A 15,755-nucleotide genomic window follows, 5' to 3' on the forward strand; every position below is an offset into this window, starting at 1 on the left:
TTAGTGTATAAAAAAGAGATTCATTAGAATTTAAAAGATTGAAGTAAATAAACATTTAAAATATATTTTAATTTGAATATTTGTTTTCCTTTTATATTTTAAAAAAAATATTTTTAAATTCTATCAACTATGTTTCATTAATATTTACAAATTTAATAATTATTTTGGTTCTCATGAAATTTTATTTGGTATTATAATCTAAAATATAAACAATTATAATTTATTTTAAAGTATTTGATATCGAAGAAACAACCCTCCTTCTAATATTGAATATTTGATAATATTATATTTCCTTTACAATAAATTTTTATTATTTTATAAAAATTAATTAAAATGAACATTGAAGTAGTAAGAAAATGGGTATGTGTATGAGTACGAGATTATACCCGTTATCCGGTGGGGATGGGGATGAGACAAAAATTTGATACCCGTTGGGTTTGGATATGAGGATGAAGATAAATTTCTTTTACGGGAATGAGTATGAGATAGCAAAACCCGTGCCCGCCCCGTTGCCATCCCTACTTGTAAGTCTTTATATTTACTAAATCACAATTAAACTCATCATAATATTTTAAATGATTCACATAATATAATTAATTCGTCAATTAATTGTAACCGTGTTAATTGTTTTTTTCATTAAATTCATTTGATGCTAATTTTATCTTGTTTGGTTAGACTTGATTTTGATTAAAACCATAAATCATTTAATTTCTTTAAATTAGAAACATATTGAAGCTCATTTTTTTTTCTCAATTGGTACGAACATGAAAGCATATTACATCATATATAATTGTGAGGTAAAGAAAACATTAAAAGGTAAAATTAATTTGTTTATAAATTAAAATTAGATTATCATTGTAAGAAAATCATAAAAGAACACAATAAAAATAAAAAATAAATAGTTACTATAATAATTAAATTAAAGATCATTTTATAAATTAAAAGTCATTATATCTGACATAGTTTCTATTATTAATAAAAAATTATAATTACTTTTGTGAATTAAAATCTAGAAATTAATTTAGAATCAACTAATGTTAAATACTAGTTTAAACTTCAACTCACAAATTAATTATAGTTTTTATTAATAATAAAAATTATTATATATTAATAATTTTTAATTTATAAAATATCTCTAATTTAGTTAATATAATGAATACTTTTTTATTTGTCTCATTATTTAATGATCTTCTTAGTGTATGTATAATGTTAACGCTTAATTTTGTCCGATTGACTAAATAATAAATAAAATAAAAAAAATAATTTTTAGTAATGATAATTTTATTTTTCTTATTTTCTAGACAAATAATATATAATATAACCTAACTATACTTCTTTTTAAAAAAAAATAGAAAAGTAAACAAAATAAAAAAAGATAAGAAAAATATTTGTGCAGTGAAAATAAGTTTTTAAAAGATAAACACTAAAAAATATAAAACAATTTTTATGATTAAGAATAAGAATTAAAAATAAGAGAGTTTTTTATAATAAAAAAATAATAATAAATTTAAAATAGAAAAATATCTTTTAAATAATCAAAATAGTTTTATAAAATAAATTTGAATTTATAAAAAAAAAAGTGAAAAAAAGATAACGGTAAAAAAACTGTAAAAATATTGTTTTTAAAAAATATATTAGACTAATAAGCATATAAAGCAAACTAATAAAAGAATAAAAAGATATATATAGTTTCTACTAAAGAAAGAAATAAAATTAAAATTAGGGAAAGTAAGAAAAGTTTTTTTTTTTTAAATAATTTGTTATATGTTACCATTACTCAACTACATCTTACTGATCTAGATTCTCTCCACGTTTCTCTCAACCTCCACACACACTTAATATCTTAGACAATGCTAAAAAAATAAAAAGGATCTTAGGATCTCATGGTCTATGACGCTCGTTCCTCGAGTTCTTTTTTTTTTCTTTCTCCGCTTCATTAAAGAGAGGTTTTTCACACAACACATAACAATACATTTCTCCTTTATCCACTATCATCTTCTTCCCAAGGTAAAAAATATCCTTTTTTTGGTCTCACTCTTATCACCCTTCATTAACGACTCACACTAAGGGATCACACACCACGACACCAAACTCAAAGAAAAAGCACCTGAAAAATACTTCTTGTAGAGGCAAAGCCACCAAAACATAGAGCTTTGAGAAGATAAGAGAGATACACTTGTAAACATTGTTTTGATTTTGAAAAGCAAAAATCATCAAACAGGTGTGAAAAAATCTAGGTTTTTCTTTCTCCTTTTATATTTACTTGTGATATTTATTATGAGATCATAACATCGAACATATTGATTGTTTTTTTCTCTCTTTTCCTTCTCTTATATTGAAACTTGAACTCGTCATGGCACCGTATGTACATGTTCTAACTATAATTATTTTTATGAAATTGTCTCTTATAATGTGGGTTTGTTATGTAAAAAGATATGGTTGGTTGTGTAATATACGAAATCTGGGATGGACTTTATTGCCATTAATATTAGATGAAAGTTGCATATGTGTTGGCATAAAAGGTGTCAAAAAAACATAAACCTTATATATATATATATATATATATATATATATATATATATATATATATATATATATAAATAAATCTCTGCATTTGGAAACTTGTTTCGGTACATTAGTTTATTAATCAAAATCTTTTATACTTTTTCCTTAATTCTTTTATCGGAATGCGAGTGTTGATTTTAATGGCTAATATAACATGTTGCTTATATTGGATGTTTCAAAATAACGAACAAGATGCACACCAAACATGAATATTGGAATAAAAAATTTTGAGATAGCTATTGAATAATAAATATGTCTAGGCATTAATTGAGAAAATTTTATTTTTATTTGGTGATATTCTTTTCTAAAAGAGATATATAATATTTTACAAAAATTATCAATTATTTATTTTGTTTTTTTATAGATATATCGCATAACATTAATTATTATGTTGGGTCTCAGACCTGCTTGATAATTAAAATCTTTCAAATATTTTCATAACATCAACTATCATGTTAAGTTCTCAACTTGCTTAATAATCATTATTTTCATGACATTAATTATCATGTCGAGTCTCAAACTCACTTGATAATAAAAAATTTCATAACATTGATTATCATGTCAAATTCTGGACTCGCTTGATAATCATTATTTTCATAAAATTAATTATCATGTTGAGTCTCAGACTTACTTGATAATAAAAATTTTCATAATATTAATTATCATGTCGAGTCCCAGACTCGCTTGATAATCATTCTTTTTATATTTTTTTTCATAACATTAATTATCATGTTGAATCTCGAACTTGCTTGATAATCAAGAATTTCATAACTTTAATTATCATGTCGAGTGTCCTGGGCTCGCTTGATAATCATTATTTTCACAACTTTAATTCTCATATCGAGTCCTTGACTTGCTTGATAATCATTATTTTTCGTATCTTTAATTATCATGTCGAGTCCCAAACTCGCTTGATAATCATTGATTTTCATAACTTTAATTATCATGTCGAGTCCGGAACTCGCTTGATAATCTTTAATTTTCATAACTTTTATTATCATGTCGAGTCCCGGGGTCGCTTGATAATCATTATTTTCATAACTTAATTATCATGTTGAGTTCTAAACTTGTTTGATAATCATTATTTTTCATAATTTTAATTATTATGTCGAGTACGAGACTCGCTTGATAATCATTAATTTTCATAACTTTAATTATCATGTCGAGTCCTAAACTCGCTTGATAATAATTAATTTTCGTAACTTTAATTATCATGTCGGGTCTGACACTCGCTTGATAATCATTAATTTTCATAATTTTAATTATCATGTCGAGTCTCAGACTCACTTGATAATCATTATTTTCACAACTTTAATTCTCATGTCGAGTCCTGGTCTCGCTTCATAATCATTATTTTTTATACCTTTAATTATCACGTCGAGTCCTAGACTCGCTTGATAATCATTAATTTTCATAACTTTAATTATCATGTCGAGTTTGATAATCTTTAATTTTCATAACTTTAATTATCATGTCGAGTCTCGAGGTCGCTTGATAATTATTATTTTCATAACTTAATTATCATGTTGAGTTCTAAACTTGTTTGATAATCATTATTTTTGATAACTTTAATTATCATGTCGAGTCCCATAATCGCTTGATAATCATTAATTTTCATAACTTTAATTATCATGTCGTGTCTCGGGCTCGCTTGATAATCATTATTTTCATAACTTTAATTCTCATGTCGAGTAGTGGTCTCCCTTGATATCTTTTTTTTTTCATGAATTTAATTATCACATCGAGTCCTGTACTTGCTTGATATTCATTAATTTTCATAACTTTAATTATCATGTGGAGTCTCGGGCTCACTTGATAATCATTATTTTCATAACTTTAATTCTCATGTTGAGTTCCGAACTCGCTCGGTTGATAATCATTAATTTTTATACTTTTTAATTATCTTCTTGGGTCTCATACTTGCTTGTTAATTTACAACTTACAAAATCTCTCTAAAATAATTCGAGTTTAAAAACCCTTCCATATTTTCTAAATATTTTTTTTCATTTAGAACTATGTGATCCCTATTTTCCATTTTGAATGAAGATATGTAGGAGCGAGGCCAAGTCCTTGTGGGGTTCACCTTCAACAAAAATTAAAATCTTTTCAAAGTCATTTTCCATAGTCTTTTATTTAGAAGTACTTAATCCCTCCTGATTTTTCATCCTGAATGGAAATACGTAGGAGCGAGGCCAAATCCTTGTCAGGTTCACCTTCAAAAAAATCACATCTTTTCAAATAGTTTTTTTCATTTAGAACTACGTGATCCTTGATTTTCCATTCTTAATGTAAATATGTAGGAGCGAGATGGAGATACGTAGGAGCAAGGTCAATCATTGTCGGACCCAACTAAAATTTCAATAATACTTTTGTTTAATATTTTTGTATTTGTTTGTTTGTTTGATTTTTATGGAAAACTAAATATTTTAAAAATTGCATTAATTTTGTACACTTAATTAAAAGGAACCATCTTTGGATGGACGTTGTGGGGTGCTGATACCTTCCCCACTCGTAACCGACTTCCGAACCTAAACTTGGTTTTAAAGACTAAAATCTTTAATATTTTTCTATAGTTTTCCTTAATAAACTATGGTGACGACTCCTCTGTATTTAAAATTTTTTCTTTCGTCGTCCCGTCGTGATCTGGTTGCGACATATAATTTATTAAAAGAATTCTATTAAAAGACTTTTAAAAAGGATGACATAGCTTGATTTCATTCTAATTTTTTTTTTATTTACGAAAATATTTATTGAAACATATCCATAGTATAATCTAAAGAGGATTTAAAGCAAGTTTAAATTTACCAATGACTTAATAACATCTTGTAATACATTTTTAAAAACTGGTTGTTGATAACACCGTGGCTTAGGATAAAGAGAAAAATAATAACTCATTGAGACACAATTGGTGTCATCACCAAACAAAACTCCATTAAAAAAACAAGGGGAGAGTTATTTAGGGCAGAGTAAGAAGTTTCTCAGGCACAATTTTCTTGCCACAAATGATTATTATTGTGACTTCAAATGCAGGGAAGTTTCATTAGGAAAAACCTTTCCCTATTCATATGAGCTTATTTTCAACCCTTGACATATAAAGACTACAAAACGAAAAGATATAAAGTAACCCTAATCAAGGTTTTCAAAGAAAAGTTGTTGGAAAGCTCCAATCAATTTAAACTTTTATTGAGATTCCCCTTGACATAAGGGAAACAATTTGTTGAAAAAGGTTATAATCTTCTGCACTTTGACTTTTTCTTTACATATATAACTAAATTACCAAACATTGAAACCAATAGAAGAAATCATCATCTTTGACAGTTGACACACTACTATCTTACTAATTATTCACTGGCCCTCATTTGAATATAGGTAAGTTTGATGATATATATATATATATATATATATATATATATATATATATATATATATATATATTTCCAAGTTTTTGTACACTCCAATAATATCATCTTGCAGTTTTTCTATTGCAGAAATAATAGTTCTGAATGTAAAATATTTTATTTGGATTACCAAATCTAGAATTTACAAAAGGGGTTTCCTTTCGCTACAAGAAATAAAAGTTTTATATTTTAGATTGCCTAAAAAATTATTTTAAAGACATTTAGGATTGAATACAATATGTTAACACTTAATAAATTTTACCACTAAGATTTTTTAGGTTCATTTTATAACCAGATTTCTAATGTTTATATATACATATATGTTAAATAAAGTAGAAAAAAAATGAATGAGTTTGCATTGTTTTATTATATTTTGTTAAGAAACACATTGTTTTCGTTTTGATAGTTGTAAGGGTTAATGTTTCGATCTAAAGTTCGTCAAATATTTTCATTAAGGGTCAATTACTATGCATCCGAAGTATTGTTTGTTTTGAAATGAGGAATTTCGTCATAATTTTGTCTTTAAAAGACATCTTGAAGATGTAAGGTAGGAGAAATATTTAAACCGTCTTTGACCTCCTTGACTCGTAAACGATATAAGACTATTGAACGTGGTTGGAACATATATCATTTGAGTCGGAGGTGATGCGATGTCTCTTATAAGTTAATTTGTGACTCATTAAATTTAAATTTCTCTAATTATATACCAACTCTTTCCTATTAGATGTTTTCAATATATCCATTTGAAAAAACAAAAAACAGATTATTCAAAAGGTTGATAGAGTTGATTTTACCTTCATATCTTATAACACATTTTCTCTAAAACTAAAAAAGAAATCAACCACACAATGCAACAAAATTTAGAGATAAGATTCGTAAAATAAACAATATTTTAATAATAAATTATGTGATTAAAAAAAGGATAACTTTTTTTTCAAAGGGAATGATTGTTAGAGGACAATGTTAGTTTTGGAGCACATATGACATTTCAACAACCTCATATGTTAATTAGAAAATTAAACAAAAAAATAAAAATAAAAATTTATGATGGGCTCATGTGTTGAACCTTGGTGTCATGGACCCATTAGGTTTTATGATGATCCAATGGTGGTTGTGATATAATTCTTGTGTCTAAATAACGACAAACTATTAACCAACATTGCAGATTAGTTTAACTAATGCAATCAGGAATTAAATTAAAGTGAAATAATATATACTTGCATACTCATCACTCACCAAGGTTCAATCACAAGACATAGTAATTCATTTTCACTCTGTGTAACTTCTCACATAGTACGAACTACACTGTTCATTATATCTTAATCATAATTAGTTATTGACTAACTTGCTTTAATTGCCTTTCTTGTGACAAAATAACTTATTGGGTAACTTTTAATGTGTAGAATGATACAAATAAATGAAATGCAATGATTAGTATTATTCTGTTTTGTTTTAATGCTAAGGGTAAGAACAAAACAAAATTGTTAAGTTTCATTCTTTTCTATCTAATGTCAATTTCTTTTCATTTTAAAAATATGAAATGTAGTTATTCCCATTTTAAAATAAAAGTTGTTGGAATATTTAACCAAAAGCTTAACAAAAAAATAATGAGAAAGTAGAGTACTATATAAGAATAAAGACCCATAAATCCATTGTCTTAAGGTTTTGGATTGAGAGTGGTGTCAGAGTGTCTTATATGGTTAGGCTCAGATCTCATTGGTGTTGTTCTCCTAGTGAAATCCCTCTATAAAACCTAACAAGTGGTATCAGAACCGATGGTTAATACCGGCTAAGACGAGTGCAGTACCAGTATGGTCCTAGTATCGAAAGTCTTCCTAACAGTGTGGGTCAAATAAAGCGTGTCCCGTTAAGAATAACGACAGTATAGAAAAGGGTAGAAAATGAGTACTCGTGGTTGGGCAGCTTCCGCTGGAGGGGGAGTGTACCAATGTGGTTGAAGGGACTCACCCTTGAGGGGGAGATTGTTAGGAATCCAAGTGTGAGTCTAAGTCCCACATTGACCAAATGAGAAAAGTAGAGCACTATATAAGAATAAAGACCCATAAACCCATTGCCTTAAGGTTTTGGGTTGAGAGTGGTGTCAGTGTCTTATGTGGTTTGGCTTAGATCTCATTGGTGTTGTTCTCCCCAGTGAAACCCCTTTGTAAAACCTGACAAGTGGTATCAGAACCGATGGTTAATACCGGCTAAGACGAGTGCAGTACCAGTATGGTCCTAGTATCGAAAGTATTCCTAACAGTGCGGGTCAAATAAAGCGTGTCCCGTTAAGAATAACGGCGGTATAGAAAAGGGCAGAAAAGGAGTACTCGTGGTTGGGCAGCTTCCGCTGGAGGGAAGTGTACCAATGTGGTTGAAGGGACTCACCCTTGAGGGGGAGATTGTTAAGAATCCAAGTGTGAGAAAGTAGAGCACTATATAAGAATAAAGACCCATAAACCCACTGCCTTAAGGTTTTGGGTTGAGAGTGGTGTCAGTGCCTTATATGGTTTGACTCAGGTCTCATTGGTGTTATATCTCCCCAATGATACCCCCTCCTTATAAACCTAACAATATTTTGGAAATGTCAAAAAATTGATGTAAAAAATTTTGATAGTGTCAATATATAAAAATACACTACAATAAAATTTCTTATTAGTGATCAATTTTAGGGATAAAAAATTTATAAACTAAACGTTATTGGTAACTAAAATATTTTTTAAATTAGACTCTAAATTGGTCATATTATACTCAATTGATCTCTAAATTGGTCACTAGCATTAGTTACCAAAGAAATTTGTCTCTAAATTTGTATATAAATTAGTCATTAATAGGGCAAATTTGGAAACCAATTTTGTTGTAGTTAAAACGTTGATAGTTAATGTTAATGACAAATTTAGAAACCAACTTATTATAGTTACTAATTTAAAGACCAATTTAAAAACTATTTTAGTTACTAATAATTTATAGTTTATAAATTGGTCACTATAATGACTAATTATTTTTCATCCTTAAAATAGATAATTAATAAGAGATTTTGTTGTTGTGATATATTAAAATTAAAATAAATTATTTTTTATTTATATGTTAATTTATATATGTGAAAAAAGTGAGCATGATGAAAATATAGTTTAAGAGGTGTGTTATCCAAAAGTATTAAATCAAGTTGAATATAGCATCTCTTTCTTCAATTTCAAATATGAAATGTGGCCATCCCCCAATGTTAGGGTAGAAAAATGTTAGAACATAAAAGTCTATATTGAGAGAGTATATAGATTGAAGGGATATGAACATCACGCACAAGATACATGATTTAAAATATTCAAAACAATTTATTTTAGTTATCTCATCCTCACCCTCTATGTTTATATATTATACACACTTTAACTTATATGGTATATATACTTGTGGGACTTTATAGTTGTATAACAAGAGTATTCAAATAATTGAACAATAACTTTATGATTTAGTCATAATTTTTGTTTTTCTAATATTATAATTATATAATTTCAGTTTTTAAGTTTCAATTTCACTAATTTTAGTATAAAGCATATGTAATCTCAGTTAGCTAAATGTCATTTTGAATCAATGAAGTCTTCTAATTTTTACCATTATATGATTTTAATCTTTCAAATGTATTATAAATTAATGTCACATTAAAAATGGTGAGAAAGTTATTGAAAATCTCACAATACAACATATAGAGATTTAATTTGTACAATCAAAATGAATAATTATACATGTTTAAATTAAATTTACACAATTAGAACAAAACATAAAACCACATAATCCGATAATTAGTATCCTCAAAAAAATAATTAATTCTAACATTTTTGTTTTTCATTCAATTGTGACTTGATTCCATATTCCATATCCAAAATCACAATATCCTGACTATAAGTCAATTCAATTAAATATTTGATACAAAAAAGATAAGCAATAATAAAAAGGTTGTGTTCAAAGTTGTAATGAACTTCAATAATGAGCAACTTATGGTGAATCACGTGCAAAACATAGCTGTGTAGACTTCCTTATCACTCTAAAACTACAATTTAGCAAATATATATATATATATATATATATATATATATATATATATATATATTATTCACGTATATCCAATTATATCCAATTGTTGATATGGTGTGCATGATATTTGATAAAAGAGGACCACGTTGCTTTCTGCAATACACTATTTGATTCATTCATAAAAAAATGGCATAAATTCATGCATTGGTTATCTTTATTCTGTGGTGGTCCACTACTTATGTATATACCTTATTTTACTATGCATTTTCGAGAGTCGTCTTTTGCTTTATTCTATTCTCAGCACACAATAGTAGGAAGAGAACAGTGTCACATGCTTTGGATTGTGACAATTCTGAAATAGTAAAAAAATTTCCATAAAGATCACGGGGAAGAAAAAGAAATGCCAGGAATATAAGAAAATAGATTTAATTAATTTAAGTATTTTTTTGTTAAATTATTATAAAAAAGTTTCATTCTAACGAGTGTTTACAATATTTTTTAAATGAGCAGATTAATAAACAAATTGAAAGAGACTAGAAAAATGAAGGGTGAATTGATAAACAGCAAAAAAATTTAAATGAATAAACAGCAAAAAAAATAAAAAGATATTTTGAAAACTTAATAAAATGACATTTTTAATACAAAATTAATTAAAAATGTTTAAATTTATAAAAAAGTAAAATAATGTTAGAACTTAATGTTAGATTTATGAAAATGAATGAGCGATAAGGTTGTAGATATTATATTAAATATCCTTATTTAGTATTTGATTATATCTTAATTACGATTATTTATAGAAGAAGACATGTTAATAAAGTAAATAAATAAACCTACACATTATTGTGGACATGCACAAATAGTTCTAAATATATTCCTTGGTGGAAAGTGTTGATATTATAAATAATGATTTTGTTGTTAATTAACATGCATAAAAAAAATTTGTTGTTATTGATCATATTCAATTATTTGTTGGTAAGATAGAAATTTTAATATTTTAATCTTTTAAATTTAGATGCAAAAATTATAATTTATTTGTGTCATGATTCTGAATTTTAAAAATAAATAAATAAATTTATTTTAATCTAATAAAAATATATTAAACTTTTTGTACAAATTAAAATATATTTAAGACTAATATTTGAGATGATGAAACATATCAAAATGCATAAACGACTAATCAAATTACATCAAAATTTAGAATACAATAATTCTAATTTCAATCAAAATTTAACATAAAAAATATATTAAATAAAATAAAAATTATATCGAGATGATTATCTTTAAATGTTTACTAAAAATATATTAAATAAAATAAAAATTATATCGAGATGATTATCTTTAAATGTTTTCACAAAAGTTAATATGAAAAAAATTCATCATAATCATAAAGGAATATAAAAATTAAAACAATATAGAGTCACGTGGTAGACAAATGATTTGTCTTTTAGCATTTTGAGTTTCCACAAATCTACATGATTGATTGCAAAACACTGAACAACACACCCTATCCCATTGAATCACATTGGTGTGGCATTATAATAAAAAGGGTTTCTCTAGGAACCCTAAATAATAGGTGTAGAGTTATGGGTGTTTGTTTGTTACCAATTTTTATTTTCCATATCCTATCACCTCTCCCAATGCCTATAATACCAACATTATTAGAAAATATTTTACTTTTTTTTTATCAAAATAATTTATAGAACCAATCAGAGATACTTTTAATTCAGAAGTGGGAAATCTTTCTAGAATCTTATTTATTGAGCCACTTTTTTTGTAACCAAAAATTCTGTATATTGGCTCAGTATTTGGTTGGTGGAGAAGTCTATTCAAGCATGTTATAATGATGTTAGTGGGAAGCATAAGATAATGTTTACAATGTAAATCTAGCACAACCCACTTTGTCTCTCAGTATCTACATGTATAAATTTTAACCCTTCACATTGAAATCTGACAAACTTTAGCTCTGCAACTCCACATTCTCAAAAAGCCTGTCCCAGTGAACCCCACAAGTTTGAAATCTCATTCAATGCCTCATTTCCACTTCCATTTATTATTCACAAAATCTTCTGAACTTAGTACCAACAATCAATTTTTCCATGCAACAACAACAACAACCTTAAGAAAATGTGAGTTTAATCTGAAATGAAATGTATACTTAAAAGGAAGGTTAAAGTTTAAACTCTTTCTCTTCTGATGAGCTTTTTCTGACCTCATGTTGATCTCACATTTTCCCTGCATTGGTTGCAACTTTTTTAGTTGTACTGTCTAGATAACACAGCTCTCTGCTCAGAATCCTCTCTCACATACACACAGCAGAAGACACTTCAAAAAAAGAGAATAAGCTCTTTCAAATCATGGGAAATCAGATTCAGTTTCTGCTCACAATGTTATAGTTCTTTTGCTTCCTTATATCTTATATAAACATTGAAGATTGAGATTGAGATTGAGATTGAAATTGAGTTTGAGTTTGAACTAGGAAAAATGGGAGTTCAGCAAAAGCTCATTTTTTTCTTCTTTCATGCTTCTCTTGTATTCATCATCTTTCCCCTTGTTGGTGCAACCCCAGAGAACCATCAAATTACAAACAACCCTTCAAGAACCAAAGATAATAGTCACATTAAGGTAAGGTATTTCATCTATATTGCATATTCTGAACTTTTATCCATGAAAGTTAGCAGCAGAATCTGTTCATTTTGCCCCCTTATGAGTTTTGTCTCTGGAGCTAACTTTTTTTTCTTTCTGGGATTGGTTAAGATGAGTCCAAGACTTCAGTTTGAGATTACATTACATGGCTTTCTCCTGTGGGCTTCAATGGGGTTCTTGATGCCTGTTGGTATACTTGCAATTAGACTCTCAAACAAAGAGGAGAATCCAAGAAGGCATAGAATTGTGTTCTATGTTCATTCAATTTTGCAGGCAAGTATATCTAAGTTCACATTACATAACAACTCCAAATCAGATGTAATAATTGATTGTTTATATTGTAATTTCTTTTACTTTAACTTGAAAGAAAGCCAATGATCTACAAAAACAGAGAACAAGAATTTATGGTAGTGAGAAAATAAGGGCCAGAAGAGTTGTAAACAGTATTTTCAAGATGGTCTATTTTGTCTATTAGTGAATGAATAGATAAGAGTGAGTGGTGTGTTAGATTAGAATACAACAAATAACTTTATGAAGAGAGTAGTTAAAATTTTGGAAACCCTTTGGATCTGTTAATGGATTTATATTAGTTTTATAAGGTTAGTTGTAGCTCTAATATACTTTTAATGATGATGAAATGAAGCTAAAAGTAGCAAGATTCAGAATTTTAGTTATTTTTTTAGCCTAAAGCTTGTTAGTGGGTAATGAGATTATGCATTGGTGATTACCACCTAGTTTATTGAAAAGGACTATTATGGATACTTTGAGGACAAGAAAGGCATTTTATTAAATAACCTTTTATGTTTTTATGAAAAGAGACTCCAAAGTTTCTTCATCTCATTAGTGAAACACAGGCTGTGAAGAAAACAGCAAAATTATGCTGTTGGCCCTTCTTGATACTACCAAGTCATAGCTATGATGAAGGCCAGAAGTTAATATAGACCATCATTAACAGAAATAACTAACTTGTCTAAAGTTTATTTTTTTTTTTCACTGATGCCATTTTCCTTTTTAACATGATATATACTTTTGAATTTCTATTCAGCAGATGATTGCTGTGCTGCTTGCCACAGTTGGAGCAATCATGTCCATAAAAAATTTCAACAACCTCTTCAACAATAGTCATCAAAGATTAGGAGTTGCACTGTATGGTATTATCTGGCTCCAAGTTTTACTTGGCCTTTTTCGACCACAAAGGTAAAACAACTAAATTCACTTTCATTGAGAATATGGGTATCTATGTGCATGATTTTGTTTAGGGTTCAGGGATTGTTGGAGCTATAAAGTTGGTTTAGTAGAAAAAATTGGAAGAAAAAATGGGAAAAGTTGTGAGTTCAACTCTCCGACTATTTAGCCGGGAGTCAGAAGATTAACTCGAAGGCTTTGAAAGAGAGGCGAGAGAAATTATGAGTTCAGCTCTCTATTAACATTTGAGAGTTATAAAATTGACTTAAAGAATTTAAAAAAAAAAGAAGAGAAATTGTGAGTTTAAATCTTCCATCGACAAAATACTATTAATTAATATTTATTCATAAAAAAAATGCCGTTAAAAGATTCCAACTTAGACTAGTAAATGATTTTATTTCCATTTAAACATACGTAAAATATGTTTTAGGTTACTCATGTTTTAGTTAAAATTGGTTTGTCACTACATTTTAAAATTGGTAGTTTTGGTCTTTGGTATTTTTTGAAATTTGATCAATTTGATCCCTAACGACAAAGTGTGAAATCCACCAAAATTTGGAAATACAATTACTGAAACATATCCCTTTAACATGAAAGGACCAAAACTAATTTTTACCAAAATTTGAGAGACAAGAGACAACATAATTCATCATTTAAATACCTTGAAAGATAAGTATTTAACCTTACAAAACCAGTGAAATGTTAAAGTTATTAGACCTTTTATGCTGTATGTTTATTAGTATTGTTAATAGAACATGATGAATAAATAGGTTGTGTTTCTTCACAGGGGATCCAAAAGAAGTGTTTGGTTCTTTGCACACTGGATTCTTGGAACTGCAGTCACATTCCTGGGTGTCCTGAATGTATATCTTGGATTAGAAGCCTACCACCAAAAAACATCAAAAGGCATAAAAATTTGGAACATACTTTTCACTGTTCAGATATCTATGGTTGTGTTTTTCTACCTTTTTCAAGAAAAATGGGTCTATATACAAAACCAAGGAGTGGTTTTGGGCAATGAAATGATGACTTCTATTTGTCAAGAAATTGGAACTGATGAAAAGGATGAGAAGGTATTGAAGGGTGACACTTGTTGAGGAAGAAGAATCAATGCCTCACCATAATTGACCCTGACTTCTACATGGTGAATTTGAATTTCATGTAGGAGAAAAAAAGATAAAAAGTAATTTCTATTATTTGTCAGATAGGGCAGTTTCATTCAAAGATTGTAAATTACTTGGCTCATATGTTTTTTTTTGTCCGGTTAAGATGTAATTTCAAGAACACAAAATATCATTTCATGGAGAACAAATATATTCATAATTATTTTTACGTATGTTCCATAAGGACAATTGCTTCCAGCACCCCATAATTGCTAGAATATTCATATTATCACTATGTGATGTACCTGTGTTTATGGATGTCAAAGAGGGTCAGACCTGTCAGTCTGACAAGAAAAGGGCGGGTCAAGTTTGAAATTTTCAACCCGTCAACCCGTTGTAGTCCGATTCGCATAATCCGCCAGTTTGGAGGGCCAACTTATTCTGGTCCGCCAACCCATTGTTTCTTTATTTTTTTATGTTTAAAATTAAAAATAATTAAAACATAATAATTTATATATATATATATATATTAATATATATATATATATATATATAATTTATAAACAAAAATTTTAAAAAAGTTAAAAGAAAATTAAAAAAAAAAAATCAAAAATAAAGAAAAAAGTGGCGAGTCAGTCCGCTTTGAGGCGGGACGCGTTGTAATATCCAATCTGTTTGCTAGTGTCAGGCCAACCCGAACCGACCCAATTTTGGCAGGCCACAGGCAGGCCGGACCAAAACAGGCTGGGCTGGCCATTTTGCCATGCCTACTTGTGGTGGTTGTTGATGGTTGATGGTGATTGGTGGATTTTTCTTTTGTTGGTGATGGTGATTG

The 15,755-nt window shown here is 28.1% G+C and overlaps 1 protein-coding gene across 2 annotated transcripts; it reads left to right on the forward strand.

The window, feature by feature from the left end:
- The first annotated feature begins 11,886 nt into the window (after window positions 1–11,886).
- Window positions 11,887–15,153, forward strand: LOC114187298 (cytochrome b561 domain-containing protein At4g18260-like). 2 transcript variants are annotated; one of them, XM_028075511.1, is made up of 5 exons: window positions 11,887–12,115; window positions 12,246–12,611; window positions 12,744–12,905; window positions 13,678–13,829; window positions 14,605–15,153. In XM_028075511.1, the coding sequence occupies exons 2-5, from the start codon at window positions 12,471–12,473 to the stop codon at window positions 14,912–14,914; spliced, it is 765 nt and encodes a 254-aa protein (XP_027931312.1). In that variant the 5' UTR covers window positions 11,887–12,115; window positions 12,246–12,470; the 3' UTR covers window positions 14,915–15,153. The 2 variants fall into 2 exon arrangements, with proteins under 2 accessions (XP_027931312.1, XP_027931313.1); XM_028075512.1 differs by having other exon boundaries at window positions 11,892–12,611; window positions 13,681–13,829.
- The last annotated feature ends 602 nt before the right edge of the window (window positions 15,154–15,755 follow it).

This window comes from Vigna unguiculata, chromosome 6, assembly GCF_004118075.2.
Source record: "Vigna unguiculata cultivar IT97K-499-35 chromosome 6, ASM411807v1, whole genome shotgun sequence".
In the NCBI taxonomy this organism is placed as follows: Eukaryota; Viridiplantae; Streptophyta; class Magnoliopsida; order Fabales; family Fabaceae; genus Vigna; species Vigna unguiculata.

Bases quoted from the DNA above. Each gene is read 5' to 3' on its own strand.
- LOC114187298 (XM_028075511.1), top strand. From the start codon at position 12,471: ATGGGAGTTCAGCAAAAGCTCATTTTTTTCTTCTTTCATGCTTCTCTT. The intron at 12,906-13,677 runs GCAAGTATATCT...ATTTCTATTCAG, and splicing joins ATGTTCATTCAATTTTGCAG to CAGATGATTGCTGTGCTGCT. The intron at 13,830-14,604 runs GTAAAACAACTA...GTTTCTTCACAG, and splicing joins GGCCTTTTTCGACCACAAAG to GGGATCCAAAAGAAGTGTTT.